Source organism: Anabrus simplex, chromosome 2, assembly GCF_040414725.1.
Source record: "Anabrus simplex isolate iqAnaSimp1 chromosome 2, ASM4041472v1, whole genome shotgun sequence".
In the NCBI taxonomy this organism is placed as follows: Eukaryota; Metazoa; Arthropoda; class Insecta; order Orthoptera; family Tettigoniidae; genus Anabrus; species Anabrus simplex.
Genome location: NC_090266.1, coordinates 714,214,632 through 714,242,130, shown reverse-complemented (window position 1 = coordinate 714,242,130; position 27,499 = coordinate 714,214,632). Strand labels below are relative to the sequence as shown.

The 27,499-nt window shown below is 38.2% G+C and overlaps 1 protein-coding gene across 1 annotated transcript in view; it reads left to right on the top strand.

The window, feature by feature from the left end:
* LOC136864399 (thioredoxin reductase 1, cytoplasmic) overlaps positions 1 to 27,499 on the top strand; it is a 228,547-nt gene that overhangs the window by 37,427 nt on the left and 163,621 nt on the right. Inside the window, exon 3 of the mRNA XM_067141343.2 lies at positions 26,433 to 26,650. Coding sequence (XP_066997444.2) covers positions 26,433 to 26,650 — 218 coding nt within the window. The remainder of the gene's footprint in view (positions 1 to 26,432; positions 26,651 to 27,499) is intronic.

The window sequence follows — 27,499 nt, the reverse complement described above, 5'->3', positions numbered from 1 at the left end:
TCAATAGCAGAAACGGTCCCACTTATAAAACTTCTCAGTTCCTCCACAAGTTCTTAAAAAACCATTTTAATTTTCACAATGTAAATCTCATAAAAAATTCCATTAAACTTTGCGAAATTTTAAACAAATTCAATTTACAACCCAATTACATTTTATGTTCCTTTGATATCACGAATATGTATGCAAATATACCCGTCAACGAAACTATCACCATAATAAAGAACAACTTCGCCAAGCACAGCGCATTAAGCAAAATTGAAATAGACGAATTCATAAAGTTACTAACTTTTGTTTTACACAATAATTACTTTACTTTCAACAACAAAATATATAAACAAGATGGCTTAGCTATGGGAGACCCGATCTCTGGCATTTTAGCGAACATCTACATGGACAACTTAGAACACAACAAAATAGTAAAAAAATCAACGGACTTAGTTTATGGCTCCGTTATCTCGATGACACATTAGCAATTATCGATAAACAACTCTACAATAGTGATAACATCCTAACGTTTCTAAATAATTTAGACGATAATATAAAGTTCACAAAGGAAAACGAAAACAATTCAATCAATTTTCTAGGCGTCAAAATCACGCAAGTTTTAGACAAATTTGATTTCCAAATTTACTGCAAGCCTTCATTTACTCCAATAACTATAAAAAAATGAATCATTGCATCCAAATCCCCATAAACAAACCACTTATTACAGTTTAGTATACAGGGCATTAAAAATCCCTCTTTCACCAAATAATTTAAAAAATGAATTAGATTGCATAAAAGGAATAGCGAGATTCAACGGGTTCAATCCAGATATGATCAACAAAATCGTTTATAAAGTTAGACTAAAATTAACCACAAACCTTTCTCCAATAAAACCGAACAAACCAAAATTTGCAAAGTTCACATTTACCAACCCAAAAATCCATCAAATTACCAATCCTTAAAAAAAACGAGGTAAAAATCACTTACTCCACACAGAATACAAATCAACATTTATTTTTAATCATAACTCAGTCAATTCAACTAATAATAAATATTCAAGCTCAGGTGTATATGGACTCAGATGCTCAGTATGTAAGTTTTCTTATGTTGGCCAAACTGGCCACTGTTTCTCAACTAGATATGCAGAACATTATAACGCCCAAAAACATAATAAGTTTCACAAGTGTTGCTGGCATGCTGGGTGCGCGAATAGCTGATCTGATGATGTAGATGTTGATTCCCATAGGGAACCTAAAATATTTGTCCTGAATGAGTAAATTTATAATACCAATATAATGGTCCGTTATTGGACATTATAAATCTTCCAGCCAACCCATTCTTGGTTGCCTGCGTTTCACCCTCGTGTGCTAAGTTAGGCTCATCAGTTGGGACTTAGCACACCACCCAAGATGCAAGGCTAGTGCATACAGTGGAGGCCACTGCATAGGCTATTTGAAGCCACCAGCAGTGCCAATGCACTATGAGAGCCATGTCTCATTTCCAAAAAATAGATGCCTGCCTGGCCATCAAATGATGTAGATGTTGATTCCCATAGGGAACCTAAAATATTTGTCCTGAATGAGTAAATTTATAATACCAATATAATGGTCCGTTATTGGACATTATAAATCTTTCAGCCAACCCATTCTTGGTTGCCTGCGTTTCGCCCTCGTGTGCTAAGTTAGGCTCGTCAGTTGGGACTTAGCACACCACCCAAGACGCAAGGCTAGTGCATACAGTGGAGGCCACTGCATAGGCTATTTGAAGCCACCAGCAGTGCCAATGCACTATGAGAGCCATGTCTCATTTCCAAAAAATAGATGCCTGCCTGGCCATCAAATGATGTAGATGTTGATTCTCATAGGGAACCTAAAATATTTGTCCTGAATGAGTAAATTTATAATACCAATATACTGTAATGGTCCGTTATTGAACATTATAAATCTTCCAGCCAACCCATTCTTGGTTGCCTGCGTTTCGCCCTCGTGTGCTAAGTTAGACTCGTCAGTTGGGACTTAGCACACCACCCAAGACGCAAGGCTAGTGCATACAGTGGAGGCCACTGCATAGGCTATTTGAAGCCACCAGCAGTGCCAATGCACTATGAGAGCCATGTCTCATTTCCAAAAAATAGATGCCTGCCTGGCCATCAAATGATGTAGATGTTGATGTCCAATAACGGACCATTATATTGGTATTATAAATTTACTCATTCAGGACAAATATTTTAGGTTCCCTATGATCCGTGCTCTTTACCTCTCGTATCTAATTCTGCGGAAGTAACTGCCTCACATGTCATCTTCTGTCTGTTTCGCATCAGTAATGATGCCGTCATCAGTGTTCAACCATTCCTAAAATTCATCTTCCGTTAAGCCTGTTGGACGAAGTTCAACATTCTCCTCTCCTTCTGGTAACTCACTTGTATGCACTCTACTAGCATACTTGAGAACGAAATCCTTGAAAGCAAATGTGATAGCATAACCCGAATTTCATGATCACAATAAACGGGAGATTTTCAATGCTTCAGTATTTGTCAATACGGGACATCATAAAAGTAATTATATAATATGGCTCATAACATTATCCGTGATTACAATAAACGGTGTCCACTGTATTTCTTTGTTTTCGGAAAATCCTCTTGAGGGTGTGGAGTGGGTGAAGAGAAGTGAAAATAGTTCAAGTACTGAAGATGTTACAGACATGAAAATTGGTATTTGGGATCTCCATTAAAAATAAGGGAACACATACTTTTTGTTTTCTGAAAAATCCCCTTAAGGGGGTGAAGACAGGTGAGAAAAGTGTTGAATACCTTTTTTGAGGCTACTTGTATCTCAAAAACTGAAGACATTGCAGTCATGAAAACATACCTGCCAACCCTTCCGATTTACCCGGAAACTTTCCGATTTTTAACTCGTTTTCCGATTTATTTTTATTTCTTCCTATTTTTGACCAATATAACCTCCAGTACGGTCAGTACGAATTCTTATGTGCTTGTGTAATTTACGCAACCTCATTTTTAACACGTTCCGTGCGGTTCGGGTCACCATGTGCCCCGAAACATGTTACTCTTCTCCGTCGGTGCGAACTTCCCAGAATTGCGAAGTAAGTAACTACGTCCTAGTTACGAATTTCCGTTAACTAATCGACAACCTAGTGTTCCAATGGAAGTAAAGGATCAAGGCATACTGCTAGTTCTGATCGGCCCACCGGTGACCCGAAGGAAGTTTTTTTCATCTTCCATTCATATCGCTTCGGGTCACCCTGAGTCCCGATTGTTGTCTGACCTATATTTTTACGCGGGAATCGCTTAGCGTGGTTACGGTGAATGAAGCCTAGAGTGTTGCTGCCCGCAGATGGTAGATTGTTGTTTAAGGAGTACCACCCTTCTGATATCTGCTTTCTACATTGCTCTTAGGAAAGCCTATAGAGGTTACTGGAGTAGTTATTGATATATTTATTATCTTCCGAATATAATATTTACAAGCAATTTCACGTCCTTTTTAGGTATGGAGCTTTCACATTCTGACACACCGGTGGCACGGAAAAGAAAGAGGGTTAGGACAGCACTGGGGTAGGCTTATATCACGTTCCGTGCGGTTCGGGTCACCATGTGCCCCGAAATATGTTACTCTTATCCGTCGGTGCGAACTTCCCAGAATTGCGAAGTGAGTAACTACATCCTAGTTACGAATTTCCGTTAACTAATCGACAACATAGTGTTCCAATGGAAGTAAAGGATCAAGGCATACTGCTAGTTCTGATCGGCCCACCGGTGACCCAATTATTTCCGGGGTCATTTCTGTTTCACGCAATTGTTGAATCGGAACACTGTCGCACAGGTAAATACGCTGGAATGTCTCCTCAACAATAACGCACACAACAAGTGCACATGCATGGTTTAGGATGTCATACTAGGGACTAAACAAAGTCAAATTCGTCAGGTCACCGGTGACCCAAACCGATAATAACTAAAGGCAGCATCGGGTCACCGGTGGGCCGATACGACGTAATATTAAGTCATCGAAATTCACTGCCGCAGGGAACGTGTTAAGCATATTTATCGGTATTTGATGCTTTATTTGGCAGGAGGATCATCCATTGCCTTCGTGTATCATATTTCCCGCTCACTACAGCAGCGTGTGTGCTGTTCAGGTGGGAATTCGGGACGGCAATCGTTCTACGAGTCAGAGAAGGTCATGCGCACTAGCGACCGCTAGGGACTCCGTTGATCGGGACGAAAGAGTGAGTTTGTTATTGTGTGGTTCGCGCACTCGTTTCTGTGTGTACTTTCGTTGGAGTTTTAGACCACGTGTTTTTTCTTGCGGTTCTGTGCTTTTCCCCCTGTCAAAGTCATATGTTAATAATGTCCGAGACATATTGATCTGTTTTGTATGTGGTAGTTTTGCGTATTTCAGTGCTTTTGTGTTGATCCGAGTTCATAATTTTAATGACTTCAGTGTATTTCAGACAGTTGTGTCGGTGATGGTTTGTGGTATTTTCTCTTCACATGATGACTACAAAACATAACAAACGTTATCTCCAAGTGTTCAGGGATACCTATAAAACTGAATTTCCGTTCATTTTACGGTCTAATAAAGGAAACTATTATGCATTTTGTTCCGTGTGTCGGTGTGATATTAATTTCTCACATGGGGGAAAAACAGATATTGTAGCTCACAGTGTCGCACAGAAACACAAAGATAGTGCTAGCTGTCTCGAGGGAAACAAAAATGAAGTAATTTTTTTGTAGGTGGGAAGGAAGATGGTGCAGTCACTCGAGCAGAATGTTTGTTCACGGCATTCATTGTCAAACATAACCTTGCATTGTTTTGTTCTGATCATGCAGGGCCATTGTTCAGAAAGATGTTCCCAGATTCAGACATTGCGAAGAAATATGCGTGTGCTAGAACAGAAACATCTGCCATAATTAATGAAATGGCCCATGATGCAGATAGTAAGGTGATTCAAACTTTAAAGACTGAACCTTTTGCGATTTCAACTGATGGTAGCAATGATAAAGATAGTAAGCTCTATCATATCGTCCTCTCGTTTTTCAACAAAGAATTGAAAAGGATTGAAAATCATTTGCTATCCATGGATAATTTGGAAGCCAATTCTACTGGTATTAATATTGCTAATTTGCTCCTGGATGTTCTGAAAAGATATGACGTTCCGATGGCAAACTGTGTAGCTTTTAGCGCAGATAATGCTCCTGTTATGATGGGAAGAAAAAACGGTGTTGCTGCTAAACTAAGAGAGCAGTGCGAAAACATTATTATTATGGGATGCCCATGTCATTTGATTAATTTGGCTGCCATGAAGGGTGCAGACTCCTTTCCTGTCAAAATTGATGAGATGCTAATGGATATTTATTATTATTTAGACAAAAGCTCGAAGAGAAAAGATCATCTCAAAATGTATCAAGCTTTGTACCAAACTGATGTTAGAAAAATATTAAAGCATGTGTGTACATGCTGGTTATCCTTGGAGAAATGTTTGGAAAGATTGATTTCAGAGTGGGAGCCAGTTCAGAGTTTTTTTTTTAAGGATGAGGTAAAGCGGTCAAATGGCACAGACACATCTCTGAAGTATTTCCAAATTCCCAAGCTAAAGGCACATGAAGATACAGCAATGGAACGTGGTCCTTGTGTCAATAGAGTACAAGACCAAGCTTCTGTTATTTCTGGGAAAAAGGAAGGCGGAGAGTAGTTCATCTCCATCTGTAAGAAAATAAAGTAGTCTAGTTGCACTGCCAGTATTTCACGAGAGGAGAGACTATTTCCTTTTCTGTATTCAAACTTTAATAAAGCATTTTGCTCATTTCTGGCATTTATCTTCCCTACATTTGAGAAAACTAATAAAGTTCTTCAGTCGCAAGCACTTCACCTTCATGTCATAAGATCAATACTGACGGATATGTTGAAGGACATTCTGTGTAGGTTTGTTAAGCCAGTGGTTATAAAAATATATCCTACAGTTTTAGAAGTGGTCTATTACACGAGAGAGAATCAGAAAGCTGATGATGATTTAGTAATTGGCTGTTCAACATCTCGTCTTGTAGAAAATCTGGCACCTGAGGAGAAGAAAAACTTTTATTTGCACGTCAGGAACTATTTTATTGCAGTTTGTGATTATATCGTTCATAAATTTAATTTGAATAGTGATGTTTTTGTTAATGCTGAAGTAGCTCAGATAAATTCTTTGCAGACTTCTTTCTTCAATGCCATAAAGTATTTTGTTTCAAAGTTTCCTGTTATATTGCCAGTGAAAGATGGTGAAGATGACCAAGAAGCAGTGGATGCATTACAGTGCCAGTTTTGTGCTCTCCAAGTGAAGGATTTACCATTGTCTGATGTGCAAGAAGAAAGAGTAGATTGTTCTTCGTCTGCTATAGGGGATATACGAGGTGCAGATGGGTGTTTTAAATATGATAGAATCGCAAAAGTAATGCTCTCAATATTGACAATTCCACACAGCAATGCCGAGTGTGAAAGATTGTTTAGCCAGGTAATAAAGACGAGGACACAATTCAGATCATCTCTGAATGACGAAAATCTCAGTAAACTATTGGTGGTCAAATAAAGTCAAAGTGGAAATTGTTATGAGCAGCAGTATGACAGTGCATTGTTGAAGAGGGCAAAGTTAGCTGCCAGTTCAATGCTAAACAAGTAAACATAGCAGTCTCTATCACCTACATGAGTATATTCTTCACCATTTGGTAAGTTGTAGTCAGTTCTTGACTTATCTGTCTAAATGTTACTATTCGTATGTGTGTGTCATAAATGAGAATGATTATTAGGTACGTTTTCCTGCAATCATTTTTGTTAGTTTAAGATTTTAAATATAATGGTTAATTCGCATTGTAACTGTAGATATGTATGCCTTTCATCTTGTCCTCTTTTTACCGAGACCATGGCGCAGTACATTTGATGAAATCCAATAATTAAAAAATCTTCCTATTTTTGATTTCTAAAAGTTGGCAGGTATGTGAAAAGTTGTATTTGGGATCTCCTTGAAAAATACAGAAAAACATATTTTTCTTTTGTTTTTTGAAAACGTATTGGGGGGGGGGGGTTGAACAGGACTGACAAAGGGGGTGCATTTTTAAGATGAGTATATCTCAAAAACGCAACATGTTACAGATGTGAAAATTTGTATTAATCTCTTTTAAATATAAAGTAACACCTTTTTGTTTTCAGTAAAATCACTTGTGGGGGGAGGGGGTATAAAGGACTGAAAAAGGGGTTGAAATATTTGTATTAGGATACAGGTATCTCAAAATATTAAGATATTACAGACATGAAAATTGGCACCGTATAATCCCGAATACCATCCACCACCGAATAAGACCCGCACCTTAAATTTGAGATGGGAAAATATGGGGAAAAAATAAAAAAATCAAATAACTTGTATACCTATTTAATTTTCTTCAAATATACCACAAATGTAAAATCAAACAGCTTACAATTAATAAAATCATCACAAAAATCTTAAATAAAATCGGTCCAATACTCAGATCATTCATTCTCCACCGTCATCATCTGAAGTTTCACCATAGGAACTTTCGTCGCTGGCATCTTTCCACAAATAGTCGTCCTCACTACCGTTCCCTGAATTTGAAATTCCGCATTTCTTAAAGCTTTTGAACAGTAGATCGTTGGGAATGCGCGCCCATGTGGTCTTGATCCAGCTGCATATTAGTCCCACTTCAGGCCTCTTCACTCGTCTGGTTGGTGTTAATGCATGATCACCATCAAATTTCTATAGAACACTTTCCCGCCTTGTCAATACTTCACATATATTTTATTATACTTTGTTACCATACATGTTTCGAGAGCTAACTACTCTCTTCTTCAGCTGTGCCAAAACATCAATTAATCTTTGGACTTGGTATATCGGTACAAATATACTTGTCAACAGAACAATTATTATAAGTCTTGAAATTGTTAAAATATTTCTTTGTGTTTCAACTTTTACTTACTATGTCATTTATTACAGACTTTAAAATAGAAAATTTCAAATCATAAATGAATAAAATCTATTAAATTAGTCACTATATGCTAAAAAAAATTTAATCTGCTTTGCTCTTGGAACTTACGTCCTTATTTACATCTAAAAATGAAATAAAATGTTTCTTTGTGTCTAAATTTACCTTTACTTTGTCATTTAGTAAAACATTTTTAAAATAGAATAATTTTCAATTCGTAAAATAGATAACACCTATTAAGTTAGTCACTATGTTACTTGAAATATGTTCTGCTCTCTTCTTGAAAATTTCTCCTTTCCTTAAGTCTGCTATATTTCTGAGACTTCTCACATAAATCGGAATTTCCTCCTCTTAATCCCGTGCCGCATCGGACAGCATTTGGGCGGCCAAGGACGTATTGGCACGCAAGCTATTTCCTGGCATTGATTCCAGCCACAGAACGGATACCAAGCATGCTGGGTGTGCGTTATCGTATGACTGGCGAACACAATGGGGAAGAGAGTTTAAAGGTTTTTTGTTTTGTAATCCATGTGACGCTGAAAGGCTGTTACATTTTCTTCATATGCCCCAGGGAGAAGTGTTTTTTTTTTCTTTTTTTTTTTCGATAAAACAAATACGTGTTACTTTTATTTTTAAAAGAGATTAGAAATACCTATTTTCATGTCTGTAACGTGTTAAGTTCTATTATACTGTATACAGGGCTATTCACCTAAGATGTTACACAGAAGTAACTTCTAAACCATTAAAGACATCTGTATTCTGTTTTCATATTTGTAAATGATACCCAAGGGGCTTGTAAAATAGTTCGCTACGTATTCTCATAGGGTGATTAATGACCGAGATATTGATACTAACTCCATATTTTTAAATGGAACGGAACACATTTATACACCAGCCTAAAAGTTCAACTATGTACGCGTTCAAACATGTAAGTATTTTCAAAATCGGATAGTTACTTTTTGAGATATCAGTAAGAACAGCATGCGCAGTTTTGCGTGCCGCATCAGACAGCTTGGAGTCGGGCAAGAACATATTGACGCGCTAGCAGTTTCCTGGGTGTGATTCCAGCCAGAAAATGGATACCAGGCATGTAAGCATATCGTACACGTGATGGGTTTGCAAAGTGTGTCTGACAGGCAAACTCATGACAGGGAGGGTTGATAATTTTAAAAGGAATAAAATACGTACTTTGACTTGGTAACTTGTACCATTGAGATAGTCCTCTGCCGACGTCCTTTCGGTATCCTTCCCATTCCCATCCGTGGGGAGAGATGTCAAAAACAAAAAGTAGGTGTTACTTTATATTTAAAGGAGATTAATACAAATTTTCACATCTGTTACAGTCATCTTTAATGGTTTAGGCGTTATTTCCATATAACATCTTAGGTGAATAACACTGTATATGCTTATTTTAAAAATTTACCCCCTTTAACACTTCCCCTGAAGTGGATTTTCAGAAAACAAATTATGCATGTTCCTTTTCTTTTACAGGAGATTCCCAATACCAATTTTCATGACTGTAACATATTTAGTTTGTGGCTTAATTTGATTTGTATTATCCATTGTACCCACTAAAATCAGACAGTTCAACTTCACTAATGCTTATGTGTATCAGCCCAGGTCGGAACACAAAAACTAAGCCAACAGTATACAGATACCAGTTGAACCACACCAGAGGACAAAAAAAAGCATTGAAAAAGAGACTTCCAGCTCAAGACTGTTTTAACGATCAACATTTCAGTTTTATAACTTTCATCATGCTTTGTAACTAACATTTCATTTTGTGTGCTATGTTTTTAATGCATCATAAATGTCTTACTGAGGATGACCCAGTGCTGGATCGAAACATATCTATTTATGTGTGAAATTTCATCTTAATTGGATGTAAAAATATATAGTACCGGTATTGACTAGGAGGATTAAAATAGTTTTGTTACAACTTTGTAAGAAATCCTACATTGAAGCAGAATTCCAGAACCAGCTCAAGACATCAGCCACATTCATTGATCTTGCAGCCTTTGATATAGTGTGGAGGGAAGGATTAATTTACAAGCTCTTTCAAATTTTGCCCTGTAGAACCATCGTGCAGGTCATCAATAACATGCTCAGTGACAGACAATTCCAGTTGTATATGAGGAACAGCATTAGCATGAAAAGAAAGCTCAGAAATGGCTTGCATCAAGGGTCAGTTCTTTCTCCTCTGCTGTTCAATTTGTACCCAGAAACAACATCAAGAAAATTCTGATATGCTGCTGATATAACACTAGCCATTCAACATAGGGACTTCAGCGAAACAGAGAAAAATTCTACTGAGAGATCTGGTTTCACTAGAAACTTACTTCAAGAAGAGATGGCATCCTAACCCTACCTAAACAAAGGTTTCTTGCTTCCATCTGAACAACCATCAAGTCTACACTAAACTTGACATTAAATTTTGTCATAGAGATCTGCAACATAACTGCTATCCAAAATACATACACGTTCTTTTTAGCATCATCTTCTGAACTAATCTGAAAAAGCTTAAGACGTGCAACAACATCCTTAAAAAATTATGTGGCTCAAGTTGGGGGACCTCTGCAGTCACTTTACGATCTTCTGCTTTGGTACTGGTTTTCCCTTGTGCTGAGTACTGTGCACCAGTGTGGTTGAATAGTCCTTACACACAACTCATCGACACTCGGCTAACTGCTAGTATCTGTTTAATATTTGGCACCATCTAATCCACTCCCATACATTGGCTCCCAGTTCTATCAGGTATAATGCCACCTGATTTAAAAAGATTAAATACCCTAATTAGAGAGTACAAAATGATCTGCATGAACTCTCAACTATCCGTTTTAAAAGGCCTTCCCGCACTCGACCTGCAGAGGCTCAAGTCACGGCACCCACCCTTACATGATTGATGGAGCCATAATGAAGATCACTGTACAGCCACCAGAGAAGTTTCTCTTCACAATCTTTTCGGGTGAGCTCCTTCCCAACGGACATCATCTGCCAGGTAAGATGAGGACCACACTGAATCGAGTGAGGAAAAAACATGGAAGATGCAAGGACTCCCTTTACAGGTGGAATTAAACGCCACAGTGTGACTGTGGTGCCCCACGTCAAACTTTTCTCCATATTGTGAGTGCAAGTTGCGCTGCTATCGAGGTAATTGGAGTGACTTTCTGCTACTAATATCTGAAGTTCAACAGTGGATCAAGGATCTGGACATTCAAATTTGATATGATGCCCCAAGTTTCATGTTTCTTGTTTATGTACACATGTACATAACTTTAGATGTACAGTGGAACCTTGGATTGCGAACATAATTCGTTCCGGCAACATGCTTGTAATGCAAAGCACTCGTATATAAAAGCAAATTTTCCCATTTCTAAAACAATAACCTAAAGCAAATTAAGCTGCTTTTTCCCTTACAATAGAATCATCGCACTGCTACAGCCTTATTCGGGTGGTATTTTTCTACAAAATTTTGCACAGTTTTCCACATTTTGCACTTCTTCCAAATCTCAGTTGCAGTGAGAGATTCCATTGACTTTTTCTCCTCCTCTTCCCCGGACGAGATCTCCTCCATAACCTCCTCCTATTGTCCGCGATGCAGATCCATGAGTTCGTTGGTGGTGAGGTCCTGGCTATGTTCTTCCACCAACTCTTGAATGTCAACGTCATTCACATCCAACCCCATGGTATTCCCTAAGGACACAATTTCATTGACAATCGGCGGCTCATTGTCACCAACAAACCCCTCAAAGTCACGCCCAAGAACACAATCAGGCCACAGCTTCTCCCAAGCGGAAGTGAGAGTTCTCTTGGTGACCCCATCCCAGGCTTTATCGATGATCTTCAGGCAGTTCACGATGTGGAAATTATTTCTCCGAAGCTCTTGTAGGGTAAGGTTTGTTCCTTCGGTCACTTCGAAGCATCGCCGAAATAGTGCTTTGGTCTATAGCTTCTTGAAGTTCAACATGACTTGCTGATCAATAGGCTGGAGAAGTGGAGTAGTGTTGGGAGGAAGAAATTGATCCTTAATGAACTTGAATTCCTCCAGTAAGTCATCCCCAAGGCCTGGAGGATGAGCAGGAGCATTGTCCATAACCAGCAAGACTTTGAGCGGAAAATTATTTTCTGAAAGGTATTTCTTCACAACAGGACCAAAGACCTCGTTCATCCATTCAACAAAGAAAATAAGAGTGACCCAAGCCTTAGTGTTGGACCTCCACATAACATTTAACTGGCTCTTCTGCACCTTGCACTTCTTGAAAGCTCGTGGATTCTTGGAATGATACACAAGCAGGGTTTTTACTTTTACATCCCTGCTCGCATTAGCACACAATAACAGGGTTAAGCGGTCTCTCATGGGCTTGTGACCGGGCACTGAATTCTCTTCTGCTGTAATGTAGTCCTTCGGCATCTTTTCCCAAAAAAGTCCCGTTTCATCGCTGTTAAAACTTTCAGTGGCAGGTAACACTCGGTAACAGAGTTTCTGGAATTCAGCAGTGAATGCGTCAGCTGCCTTAGTATCCGAACCGGAAGCCTCCCCATGCTTCACAACACTACGAATGCCACTTCTCTTAAAGTTATCAAACCATCCCCTGCTGGGCTTGAAGTTTTCTTCGACTTCTGTTGACGTATGTGTACTATGATACATGGTAATTTACTCAACGTCTTTGTCTTCTCGCAGATTAAATTCTTGGTCACAGTATTGCCTGCTAGTTGCTTATCATTTATCCAAACGAGAAGCAACTTTTCTACATCTTCCAGAACACGTGTCTGTTGCTTTGATACTCTTGTGACTCCTTTTGCTGCATTTACCCCTTTTATTTCTTTAATATTGTGAAAATCGTTGACATAGACTTGTTATCAAATCTCGCGATATCAGCCTCTCACATACCTCGTTCATGCTTTTCGATCATTTCCTTCTTAACTTGCATCGTAATCATCTCCTCCTTCCAACCAAATTCCTTTTTAGCCTTCTTTTCGTTCACTGGGCCCATTGTTGCAGAACAGTTATAACACTAATGAAAGAAACTATGCAAGCGAGGCACGCCAACTGATGTTCAGCGCGGGAGATGATTGCACACATTTACCCAGGAAAGAGAGAGGCAGAGGGGAGGGAAAAACGTAAGCACACGTGACACTCAAATTGCGGAGCCTCACTCGCTTATCAAGTTACAATTTATTTAAAATGTTTGCTCGTCTTGCAATACACTCGTAGACCAAGTTACTCGCATTCGTCTTGCAATATACTCGTAGACCAAGTTACTCGCATTCCGAGGTTTCACTGTATGTGTAACTTATCGCCATACGCTAAATCTGTGATAGTGCAAGTTGGAGCTGCTTGTCACAAGGGTGTGTTATATTCTGTAGGTAGTAGGTATTTCTCAGTGATTGAGGAATTATCTTGTTTTCTGTGAGAAATGTCCAAGTCAGATGAGGATGTGACTAAGCCTAGAAGAAAGCGAGGTATGGAGAACAAACATGAGCATTCGAAGGAAATGGAGAAACTAGCCAGACAAAAGGGGTGAAGAATTTGTAACAAAGAAAGTTAATTTGGTGGAGGCTAAAAGAACTGGTCCAGATTGTGGATGACATAAGAAGTACATGGCTAGTTTCAGCGTTGCTGAGAAGCAGGCTGTGATCGATAGTTTTTACAGTGGACGCCCGGAACATGAAAAAGAGACATATCTTATTTTCTTAATGAAAGTTTTATTGACCACCTAATCTATACAATATTTTTTACTAGGACTAGTTTCGGCCAATGGAAACGGCCATCTTCAACAATTCATAGCATGATAGTTTAAAGGACATGGTGTCGTTATAATTGAACATCTTAATACAAACGTCAAATTACACTGTATCCTTCTTTAAACTACCTTGCTATGAATAGCTGAAGATGGCCATTTACATCGGCCAAAACTAGTCGTAGTAAAAAATATTGTATTGATTAGGTGCTCAATAAGACTTTCATTAAGAAAATGTCATATCCGTCAGTACGGTCCTAATGATTAAATTCATTGCTTATACATAGGCACATATCTGTTAGAATTGATAAAAAGACACGATGTTGCTAGGCATCGGCCACCCACAGAAAATTCAAAACAAAACTCATCCTTCAAATACTTTCCCATGAAGGGATTCAGTCAAGTTGAAGTTTGTCGTAAGGCCTATGTTAGTTTGCATGCTGTATTAAATAAACTGGTGCTATGTTTAAACAAGCTTATAGAGAGTAATCAGTTACCTGTTGAGATGAGAGGAAAGCATTTAAACCGTGTAAATACTCTTCAAACAATGACCATAGCTAATATTGATGAACAGCTCTCTAAAGACTAAGTAAACAACAGATGGGGAATCTGCCACCTGGGCAGATCAGTAGCGACTGATCTCATTTCCCAAACACAAGTCGCACTACACTTCCATTCCTGTGCCATATTTGGAGTCCAGTATAACAGTTTGAGAAATGCATGAACTTTTCATTGAAAATCATTCTGAGCTCGGCAGAGTAGTTAAATACAAGAGTTTTATTTAAAACATTTTAAAGAGAACTATGACTATAAATTTGGTAGGCCACAAGTTGATGTTGTTTTGACGTGCAAAGGTTTAAATGTAAAAATAAAAATTGTGTCTCAATGAGGTAGCAAAACGAGCAGCTGTCACTGAGTTGATTGTTCATAAAAGTTGCCCCGAGAAGTTTATGAGAAGATGCAAAGTTCACTGAAATCTGCAAGACTAGAACTGATGTCACGGCCATTGCTTTAGATTTTATGCAGAATCTACCTTTGCCATTTATGCCAGTTCAGGAAATGTTCTATCTGATTAAACCTTGGTTTAATGTTGTTAACATTCACGATATGGGAGAAGAGAAATCTGTTTTCTACACATATGTGGAAGGGGTAGCTAAAGAGGCCCTAATGAGTTATCCAGCTGTATCCTTAACTTCATTAACAGGATGCCTGCAGAAGTGAAAGAACTGCACGTATATATCGCAATGCATGTGCTGGACAGAATCTCAACCTCTTACTAATAAGGCTGTTTTTGTCACTCACCATAAATGACAGATTCTCGGTCATCAACCATTATTATCCGATTCGAGGACATAGTTTCTTGCCCTGTGATAGAAACTTTTCAGTCATCAAGAAAGTTGTTTGAAGACTGGATCAGGTTTACCTATAGTGTGTGAGGAAATAATTTGAACTGATAGGAAATGAAACCTTCTTTTCTGTAGTTAAGAGCGTCCAAACCAACCAAGTGTTTAACTTCTAGGATTGGTGGCCTCACTATTTCAAGACGACATCCAAGGACATTGGAAGGAGTGGTTGTTCGTCCAAAATTAGTACGTATAGAGACATCTGGAATACAATAATAAATTTAAAGGATATGTGAAGGCTTTTAAGTTCAACGATAGCCTAATTTAGATGACTTTCAAGCCAAAGAATGAAGAGGACGTGGTATTCCTGAAAGTAGTGACTGATTATGGAAAAGTCCCTATCAATTCTAAGAAGCTGCAGAACATCTCCATGATCAAGCATTGTGCCTGTAAAACACGGTCATTTCATGATGAGATTCTTCAGTGGCCTGCTTACAACACAATGAACCAGGACATTGATGAGTGAAGTATCTAAATGATTCGGTAAACTTTAATAGGTCTACTTTATGTTCTTTTAGTGAATAATTGCTGTAAATAACCAGTGACTTCAGTATTTTGTTTTGGACTATTTTCTTTCCCAGTTACCTTTCTTATCACTATTTATCAAAGTGTTTTAAACAATGAGTGGAAAAAGGATAATATTCCAGCATGTTTAATAATTACTCATTAACTAACAATACACTTAAATATTTTGAGATATAGCCTCTTGCAACTAGTACGACAGTTGTCTAATTGTGAATTTTTCAATACGTCACGTGTAGTTTGGGCAGGAAAGAGAGTCTTTTTGTTTTCCCAAAAACTTGGTGTGGTGAATGGTATGGTATCCCTTTTCCACGTAGCTGTTCAGTTGCATGTATAGAACTTCTCACGGAGGTAGTAGCTGTAAGGTCTGAGTCACGCAGCTGTCAGCTTGCATTCGGGAGATAGTGGATTCGAACCTCACTGTCGGCAGTCCTGAAGATGGTTTCCCATTTTCACACCAGGCTGTACCTTAAGACCACGGTCACTTCTTTCCCTCTCCTAGCCCTTTCCTATACCATTGTCACTATAAGATCTATCTGTGTTGGTGGAACGTATAGCAAATCAAAGCAAATTGTAAAAATAACTTATCTTAGAACTCCCAAGATGAGTTCTTTACCATTCAGTATCAAGGAGCATCAGATCTGATGTATGCTTACTATTTCACCATAAATTACTTTTGATGTTGAATCTTTGTTATGAAGACATTTAACAGCAGCATGAATCTTGTTCTTCTAAAGTTTCTGAGATAAACTATGAATGAACTATGACTCCCACAGGAGGCTAATCTGACACTAAATGTCTGGAATGTGGGTTAGGATGTTCTCTGAATTTAGGCAATGCAAATATTCATTTATAGAACAAGGAGTAAGGGATTGGAATAGTTTATCATGCAAAATGTGCAATAAATTTCCAAATTCTTTGAAAACCTTAAGGAAAAGTTTAGGAAATAATTACCGGGCAAGTTGGCCATGTGGTTAGGGGCGCACAGCTGTGAGCTTACATCCAGGAGACAGTGGGTTCGAACCCCACTGTCGGTAGCCCTGAAGATAGTTTTCCATGGTTCCTTATTTTCACGCCAGGCAAATGCTGGCTGGGGCTGTACCTTAATTAAGGCCACGGCCACTTCCTTCCTAGTCTTAGCCATTTCCTCTCCCATCATCGCTATAAGACCTATCTGTGTTGGTGCGACATAATACAAGTTGCAAAAAAAAAAAAAAGAAAGAAAGAAACACTAGATAGGGAATACGCCACCTGGGCGACAGTCCTAAATCCACATCATTGGTGATTGAGCGCTCTTGCCACTCGAGACACTTTAGTAGGTTATTATTTGTCACAAAAACAATGTCTTACAAGATGCTCCTTAATTCATTTCTGCACTTCTGTTTCCTTAACCTAGGAGAACTCGCACTGATATTTTTTCGCCAGAACTCGCGTGCGGTCTTTTCGACCGCACAGAATCCATGGGCCATTATTGAATGCACAAATTATTTTTTTCGAACACAATGCTCCGAAATGTCATATCATTGCTGTATTACACAAATGTATGTCTAATCAGCTGAGAAAATATTCTACAAGACACAAAATAAAGATATATTCATTTCAGTTGACTACTTTGAACATCTGTCCGTCAGAACTTATGGCTACCAATGTTTAAAAATTGAACTCTGGAAATGTAAAATGCAAAAAATAATAAACATTAAAGAATGAAAACCCACTCAAGTCCCAATGCACCATTCATTAGTAATTTTCATCATTTATGGCTCCTTCAAAACAAATCTCGGAACTTAACACTGAGTGCAATACAGGAGAACCGTTCATAACTTGCCAGATCTCACAAATGCTGAAGAATTTAATCATCATCCCCTTCCTCCTGTAGGATTTCAAAACTTTTCTCCGTGCACTGGACACATGATGGCCATGTGTGCTCTTTACATATGAAACGTGAACATGAAACGCATTTAGTTTTGGTTTTCCGATTCTTCGTTCTGTCACAAAAAGCACAGCGACCATTGTCTGTCTGATTTACAGTTTGGTGACGGTCCTCTTTTTCAGTACCCAAAATGCTACGCAAGCGCATCTTTACATCAGGAGAAATGCAGTCATTCGATGCACGATGAATCATGTAACCATTTCGTAGCATCATTGAGAGCTCCTTCAAATATTTCCGGCGATTTATGCCACTTCCGTTAGGCCTGTCGCTAAAAATAATAAAACTGTTGATGGCAGCAATATTCAAAAGCATATAGAATAATGTTAGGGGCCAGCGATTGCTGATTCTAGAGACAGAGTATTCAGACTTCATCCTGTCTACGACATCAACGCCCCCTTTCATGAGGTTATAAAAAGTAAGCATCTCGGCTTTGTTTGCTTCTCCTGAATCTGAATCTATGTTATCTCCTTCATGCATCGTAGAAAGAAGAAGTACTTTTTGTTTTTTCTTGGTACATATGAGAGAAGTATTTGCTGTCCTCTATACGCAAACAGGCTAGTATTCGCTTTACGAGGCATGGTTTGAACAAAAACTGGAGGAATTTGTGGTTTATTTTTCTTCATTGTTCCCAAGATTGTAAGATTGTGATCGTTGAGCAATGATTCGGCTAATGATACTGAGGTATAAAATTGTCCACGGTAATATTGCGTCCAGACCAGGAAATTGGTTGAACTAGCCGCTCGACTACACTTTTGCCAATGTTGTCAACTTGATAAGGCCCTTCCGGTTGTTTTCCTACTTAAACTTCCATTTTATACATATAAAATGTTCTGGCATCTACCATGGAAAATACTTTGATGCCGTATTTATCCGGCTTATTTGGATTATATTGCGTGAATGGGCAACGACCACGAAACCCCTGTAACATCTCATCAATTGTGAGATATTCACTAAGTGAATAATATTTCATGCATCTGGTCACAAAGTCCTCAAAGATCTTCCTGATGTGAGTTAATTTATCAACTATCACCCTATTACCTCGATCATTTATATCTTCAAACCTGAGTGCACATAAGATAAACTGGAATCATGTTCTGGACATTGTTAGGCGAAAAGCTTCAACACCCGTTCCATCTGTAGCCCATAAGTCCTTCAAGTTCAAATGTCTTGATTTGACTACACCTGCCAAATAAAGAAGGCCAATCACAGCCTTGATTTCTACAATATTTGTATTGGCAGCATCACGTGGCCGGCTATAGTTAGTCCGATTTTTGTCAATCCATACATTAGTATATGATACAGTTTCCTCCAGTACACCGTCAGGGAAATACAACTGCCAGGCTTCTAATGAAGATTGGACATGTCTTGCCTCCCTTATTGCACCTGGTAAATGAGAACGTTTCACTATATTCCGTTTTCTTTTACGGCCTGTTTTACACATTACATAAGCATCCCACTTTGTTTTATTATCTTTACCAAGCAGATGTGGTACTTCATCAGGCTCGACGCAAGGATTGTCTATATCATCTTCAGATTCGCCAGACTCCTCACTTTCCGTATCATGTTCACTTTCATTCACTGAATGATTCTCGTCATCAGATGCTGTAGTGTCATCAAACGGTTCACAATCACTATCGTCATCTTCAAACAAATAGCACCTTGCAGTACGCTGTTGTCGTTGAAGAGCTTGGTTCATTGATTCTTCTTTTTCTACGCTTCGCAGAAGTTGATCAATCCTCTCTATTTCCTTCGGATCCATGTTTTCTAACACAAAACATAACACTACACGCAGAAAGAACTATTAAGACTCGCAATACGGAACACAAACAAAAGAACAACGCCAAACGCAAGGCCTCGCGTGCGGTGGAAAAGACCGCAACTTCCATCAAGGTCAGAGTTTCTTCCTCCCGGTAACAATGGACAACAAATTTAGATTAACTGTTACTACGCTAGTGTTGTCAACTCTCCAGCAGAGGATAAGAGAAACAAGAGCAAGACGGGATGCAAGTTCATTGCAGATTACAAGTGAATAAATGAATGTGCGGTCGAAAAGACCGCACGGCGAGGCCTCGCGGGTTAAAGTCATTATCATGCATTTACTCCCTCATACACAAGAAAATCATTGCAAGATGACCAAACATTTTCCCTCCTCTCTTCAGTGATCAGAGTTATGGTGAACAACATACCCCTCAATCTCCTACTTCCCCTCCCACCACCACTGAACAGTGTTATTGCCTATAGCATTCCCCTCACCCCCCTCCATATAGCAACCACGACTGGAGCAAGGGAACTGGCTTCAGTCCAAACATAGTCGCGGGAGGTGACTGACACCTAGCAGCCCACGGTAGATTAAGTACAAAAAACTTCCTCAAAGTTACGGAGGTGACAGTGGAGGATTACTACAATCATATGTCACACTTGTTAAAATCACCAATTCATAATCATTGACAAGTTTATGCAACGTAAACAATATTTTGCATATATACGCATGATTTAGAGTGTGTGGTAGAATCTCTGGATGTTATTGTAGAACAAAACATGCCTTTCTTTTTTATTAGTGTGTGCCTTTATACAGGTATGTTGTAGTGTTGTGTTTAGACAGACTGATAAAGCTTTCACTTTACATTAACTGAGTCGACACTGAAAAGTATGGCTTCCTTCTTAACAAAAAAAAAGTTATCTGTCTTTGTGTAACTCGTAAGGAATAAGAGGAAATTGAAAAATTCTCACCGGTACTGTTTCAGTAAATGTAGCGTCCTCCACGTCTCCAGACTTGTAGTGACCTTGTTCCTGGGGACATTGCTCAACATAGCCATGTCTGCGTTCCATATGTAATTGTTGTCGTCATCATCAACTTCATCTTCTAGTCATCATTTGTATCAAAAAACAAGGTTTGTGTTGAATGCCAAGCTGAGTGGCTCAGTCTGAAGGATTTTGGAGGTGCTCAAATACGCCATCCTTGTATCAGTAAATTTATGAGCATGTAAAAAAAAAACTCCTGTGGGACAAAATTCCAGCACCTTGGCATCCTATGAAGACTGTAAAAGTAGTCTAACATAGAATCTTTTACAGTATTATTTATATATATATGTTAGTTTTAAGTGAGATATATTTTATCAACTAATTTTAAGATCTTAAACATACTACATACAATGCATTGTTGTACATAGTGACATATATGCCAGTTCACGTTACGACATGCCCCATTTGGATGTGACCTAATGTTTATTATCGTATGGCATTCCTTTGACAATACTATCTTAATCATAGCTTCATCACATAGATATGTATGCATGGTTCAGCTGAGGATGACCTTATGTAAAGGGTCGAAACTGGTCCTGTAGCATAATAAGTGCAATAAACAAGTATTGATAGGTGGAAATCCTTTCCTATTTCTAATTGTGTAGTTCGTCAATACGGAAATGAAGATTATAGATTATGATTTGTTTATTTTCGGAAATAAACAACAGCTTTCCTAACATTCTTCTATGGGCCAGATACGTTGATGACACATTTGTAATTATGAATGAAGAAATTAATAACGCGACCTCCACCCTTCAGGATCTTAACAGCATCGATCCCCATATTAAATTTACACTTGAGTCTGAAACAAATAATCAAGTTTTTAGACCTGACTATTCATAGATACCCTTCCACTTTGACTTACAAAATTTTCAGGAAAGCTACACTAACTGCAACTACCATTCATCAAGACACTCCACATCCCCAAGCACATAAACTTGCTACCTATAATAGTTCCGTCCACCGTGCCTTCACAATACCTATGTCAAAGAAAGTCTTGAACAACAAACTAGATACTACTCGGGCAATCGCCAAATTTAATGATTATAGATCCTTGATAGAACAGATAATCAATTAATTCAGACACTGCCAGGCTGAGTGGCTCAGATGGTTAAGGCAGGTTTGATCCTGGCTCAGTCCGGTGGTATTTGAAGGTGCTCAAATATGTCAGCCTCGTGTCGGTAGATTTACTGGCACGTAAAAGAACTCCTGCGGGACTAAATTCCGGCACCTCGGCGTCTCCAAAAACCGTAAAAGAGTAGTTAGTGGGATGTAAAACAAATAACATTATTATTAGTTAGTGGGACGTAAAACAAATAACATTATTATTATTATTATTATTATTATTATTATTATTATTATTATTATTATTAATTCAGACACCGACCTAAGACCACTCTTACTAAAGAAAAATCTAAAGCAGTCACTTCTTCCCGCCGGGCTGAGTGCCTCAGACGGTTAAGGCGCTGGCCTTCTAACCCCAACCTGGCAGGTTCGATCCTGGCTCAGTCCGGTGGTATTTGAAGGTGCTCAAATACGACAGCCCCGTGTCGGTAGATTTACTGGCACGTAAAAGAACTCCTGCGGGACTAAATTCCGGCACCTCAGCGTCTCCGAAGACCTTAAAAAGTAGTTAGTGGGACGTAAAACAAATAACATTATTATTATTATTCACTTCTTCCACCTTTACTTTCAACAACGATGTCTACAAAATGACTATTCTCTTCAGAAAGCGTAACGTAAAAATTTCTTTCAGAACAGATAGCAGGAATTCTGAAATTCTGCACAATTCCCCGCCAGTTAAAGTATCCAACACATTTTCAAAGTAGGGAATCTACAGATTCAAGTGCAACGAATGCAGTTCCTCATGTGGGACAGACAGGGTGCTGTTTTACGGTTAGGTATTCTGAGCATGTCAACGCTATAAAATATAATAGGTTTTCAGCAATAGGTCAACACATTTGACTCCAACCGCAAATTTACAGACATTGAACATGTTTTAGAGATCCTTCAACTAGCTAAACAAAGGCCTCTCATGAATATGATTGAAAATTGTTTTATCCATTTTGATCAATACTTTAATCCGAACTTCAACTTAAATGAAATTTCTGAGAAGCCTAACATTCTTTTCAGTTTCCTAATTAACTGGTTTAAAAATACCAGAATTCCAAACACGAGCGCGATCTTTCAAGCTATGCGCAATACGCATCCCTGTAAATTACCCCCACTACCTCAACCTTCCGCTCCACCTTAGCCCTACTCCCCTGCTCTGGCTCCTCCTCTTCCCCCCCACTCACTCTCCCTTCCCCTCTGCTTCTTGGCCTCTATTATTGCACTCTTCAGTAGCCCAGCTCCACTCCTTTAAACAACTGCACCAACACGATGCTCAAGGTGAGTTCGCGTCTTTCACTTGACTTTCTTTTCGTCTATGTAAATCTTATCATGCCTAATTTGGCTTTCAATCTTTTCATCAGGTCTCCACGATTCCATAACGAACCGGGTATCATAAAATTGGTTCAAATTAATGATCACACGACCACATTGCTTCGGAACCATTTGAGTTCAGCCTGTTGAATACCCCAGATCAAGAGCACAAGATTTATTCTTCCCACGGATAACACATGTTTTACGGTTTCTTTTTAACATAACTAAAGATGCACCTTATGATCTATACACCTCAAGCTGCACTATTTTCTTGTGTATCAAGACTTAACATCTGAGTTACCTTCTCAGATTTTATAGAATTTTACTTTATGGTCAGATGCACCATACTCTCATCATCTTGTACCACAAGTTTAACTTGTTACTATTTAGCATTTTTCTTTGTAGGTGCTTGTCATGTGTTTTATATTGTTTTTTGATTAGTTGTGATTTGCTCAATTGCTGATGATGACGTGCAATGAGCGTCGAAACTCTTACTAATCTTGTTTAAACTACGTATGATCTAACTCCCATCAATAAATTGTCATTCTATTGAAAAGGTGGTTCCTTAACAATTTCAGTTTACTGTAATCCCAGTTCAACGCGGAACATAATGAAGTCTCTAACTTTTAATCACCATGCGTACTCGACTACTAGACTCGTGATGTAACAGTCAGTTCAAAACAAGGGTAAGGAGGTGTTTGGAGGAAAGGGCACTGACCTCACAGGTGGCCCGGAGCTTTAAGGAGACGGAACTTTCCTACCTTCAGTCCATTCCAACAGTCTAGCCTGTTGTTGAGAAAACATGAGTTGTGAAATACAATACTGTGCTGTATCGTTGAGGTAAAAATTTTGAATTAACCAAAATAAAATTTGAATTACCCATCATTTTTTAATATTGTTTACATTCAAAATGCTAGGGACCAAGCAAAATATTCGAATTAAAGATGATTTCGAATTATAGAAGTTCAAATTATCCAAGCTCCACTGTAGTAGGAGTATAATTGGGTGTAGTGCCATTGGCAGTTTTTGAAGGACAAATATTTATTGAAATGATTCTCCAGACAGGTGGGAGACAGGCTCGCAGTGCAGGCGACTGAGTGCGTGAGAATCCCCTGGACAGATAAAATAATGTCTCTGTAGTATTAGTAGAAAAGTAATGTAGATATGGTTGGTAGGAGACAAGCAGTTTGGAGGAAGTGACTATTTGCAGTATTCCAATCATATTTGTTGTTTTTATATCCAGTCTGATATAACAATCTTTAAAAGGGGCCAGTTTTGTTTCTCATTTGTTACATTTTTAGCTAGATATTTGACTAAAAGTATTAGTGGGCATGTAAATTAATTGATATTTTGTGATTGCTTTAACACTAGCATCAGTATGTCCACAAACTCTGACATTCCTGAGCTTCATATGATTGTAATCGTTATAATGCCTTGTTGTGTGTCTGATTGAAGTTGTGCGATTGGGAAGACAGAATACAAATACTGGTAGTGCAAATTGGAAGACAAAATACACATGTAATAAAGATGAAAAAGTTAAGCCAAAAGACTACGAGTGAATATTTTGATCTAATTTTTCAATCTCTCTCTTTCCAAGAGTATTGAGGTGATTCTGTTAAATGTGATCTTTCCCTATTTTTTTCTTCTTGTGAATTAAGTATTGTATTTATTTTGAGTCATATCCCTTCTGTTACATTGTTTTTTATTTTTTAAATTCATCTATATATATAAAATAACATGTCCTGACTGACTGATTCATCATCGCCGAACCAAAACTACTGGACATAAAGAAATGAAATTTTGATGATACGTATATATTTGAGTGTAGGTGCTCACTAAGGGAGGATGTTTGGATATTTCTTTGCTAATGAGGATGAAAAGGGGGGTGAATTGAGTTTAAGAGAATATATCTATACTTAAAAGTTTACAGGCGTAAAAATTGCTAATTAGGATCTCCTTTAAAAATGAAGGAACACATATTGTTGTTTTTGGAAAATCCCCTTAAGGGTGTGAAAAAAGTGAAAAAGGGGTTGAATACCTTTTTTGAGGATACTTATATCTCAAAAACTGAAGATGTTACAGACATGAAAATTGGTATTTAGAATCTCCTTTAAAAATGAACTTTTTTTTTCTGGAAAATCCAATTAATGGGGAGTGAAAAGGAGTGACAAAGGGGGTAATTTTTAAAAAGACTCTATCTACAATATATCTCAGAAACATAACATGTTACAGACATGAAAATTGGTATTTGGAATATCCTTTAAAGGTAAAGAAACATAGATAATTTGTTTTTGGAAAATCCATTAAAGGGGGTGAATTTTTAAAATGAGCTCATCTACAGTACATCTCAAAAACTTAACATGTTAGAAATGTATTTTTTAATCTCATTCAACTTAAAGGGAGAGGGGTGGATAGAAATGAAGTTGAATTATTCTTATGAGGGCACTTATATCTCAAAAACCGGGCGAGTTGGCCGTGCGGTTAGGAGCGTGCAGCTGTGAGCTCGCATCCGGGCCTTTCCTGTCCCATCGTCGCCATAAAACCTATCTGTGTCGGTGCGACGTAAAACAAATTGCAAAAAAATATATATCTCAAAAACTGATGATGTTACATACGTGAAAAGTGGTATTTGGAATCTGCTTTAAAAATAAGGAAACACGTACCTTTTGTTCCCAGAAAATCCACTGAAGGGGGTAAGAAGATTTGAAAAACGGGGGAATTTTTTATATGAGTACTGGTATATCTACAGTATATGTCAGAAACTTAACATATTGGTATTTGAAAAGTCCTTTAAAGATACAGGAACATGTGTTTTTTTGTTTTCGGAAAAGGTACTCTACAGGGGGAGGGGGGGAGCAGTGAATAATGAGTTAAATTCTTTTTTATAAGGAGGCTTATATCTCAAAATCTGGAGATGTTACAGACATGAAAATTGGTATTTGGAATCTGCTTTAAAAATTACGAAACATGTATTTTTTGTTTTCAGAAAATCCACTTGGGTGGGGGTGACGCCGGGGAAGGATTGATAAAGGGGTTGAATTCTTTTATGGGGATACTTATATCGCAAAAACTGAAGATGTTACAGACGTGGAAATAGGTATTTTTGAATCTCCTTCAAAAATAAAAGAAACATGTCTTTTTTTCCGAATTCATAGAAGACTGTTTCTCACATATATAGTCTATGTCGCATTGTCGTCTTAGCCCCAAAAGGCAATACCACAATTGTGGTTTACAAAGAGTTTCTAGCGTAAATGAAACTCAATTTTTTGGTGAGTTTTTTAACTTAAGGAATTTTCAAATAATGTCTTAGTACAGTACCAAGGAACAATTACTTTTATGAAATTACGAAATCCACGTGAGCGAAGCTGCGGGTAAGTGCTAGTACATACATGTGATTCTTCCTGGTTCTGACAGTGGTTATTGAAACTGACATTGATTGTGGTGAGGTATATTTCAATGTGCAAAACTGAGTTTTGCGCCTTAGGAAGGCAGTCATCATTTATTGTGCATTAGCTCCACAGGGATAGGTTCTTTGACAGATTTTTGCATTTTATTTTTTTTCTCTTGTATTTAGAATAAGAAAAGGCAAAACTGAATGTTGTTGCATAATGTTTCAATATTGCTTTCACTTATTACAGATGAAGGTCATATCTTACACCAAGATTTGATAAAGAAGACTGGCCAGACATCTGTTCCTAATATATTTATTAATGGCAAACATATTGGGGGTTGTGATAAAACCCTCGCTTTGCATGCCGATGGCACTCTCCAGACTATGTTGGATGGAACATATAGGGAATATGATTATGACTTGGTGGTACTGGGTGGAGGATCTGGAGGGTTGGCAGCATCTAAGGTAAATTTTGTTTATTTAATTATGAAATTTACATTCCATATTCTGTTTTATGGTTGTCTGTTCGTAGGATTCTGATATAATAGAAAACATGAAAATCCATGGCATACAGTCACAAGATTTAAAATATTGAATTGTGACCATTTATTTTATCTCTTATACTAACACAGATGGCAATGTGGAATATTGTGCTAATTGATTAATGAAGATGATTTATTGTATTGTCAATAGTATTTTCTTGTAATGACTTGCTTTTTCTCCAACTAGTTATATTTCTTTACTTGATCCATTTTATGCCTTTTGATCTCTGTTATGTTTATATGTGAGCAATGTACTCCAAGAGATAACACAAAAACAATTTGCCACAGATTTCAGAAGAGCTGTCTGGTTTTATTCACAGTAAGGGCACAGAGGAACCAATACCGACAGTATGCGAGCTAACTGAAAAGGCTAGAGAGTCTAATGTAACTCTGTATCTGTGCTTCGCGTTCTATTCCAAAGCAGGGAAATGGACCTAGCTGTGTGAAATATTAGAGTATATGGGTGTACCTAAGCTTCTGATAGGCCTGGTAAAGAGCATATATGACAGCATAACAACAGTAATATTTCAGGTAATTTCCATGTCGAGGCAGGGTTGCCTTCTGTTGGTACTGTTCTTCAACCCTAGGGCCCATGAGAGTTGGAGTCTGACATTAACCGTTAATGGTGAGAAAAGGTTTACTAATGCTACTCGATGGTCTGTTACTGTGGCAACGATCCCAGTCATGCCTCATTTTAGGAATGCCATCACCACATGACTCAACTTTCTCTCATTTGCTCTTGTGATATCCTGTGGAGTGGTACTGTGTTAGC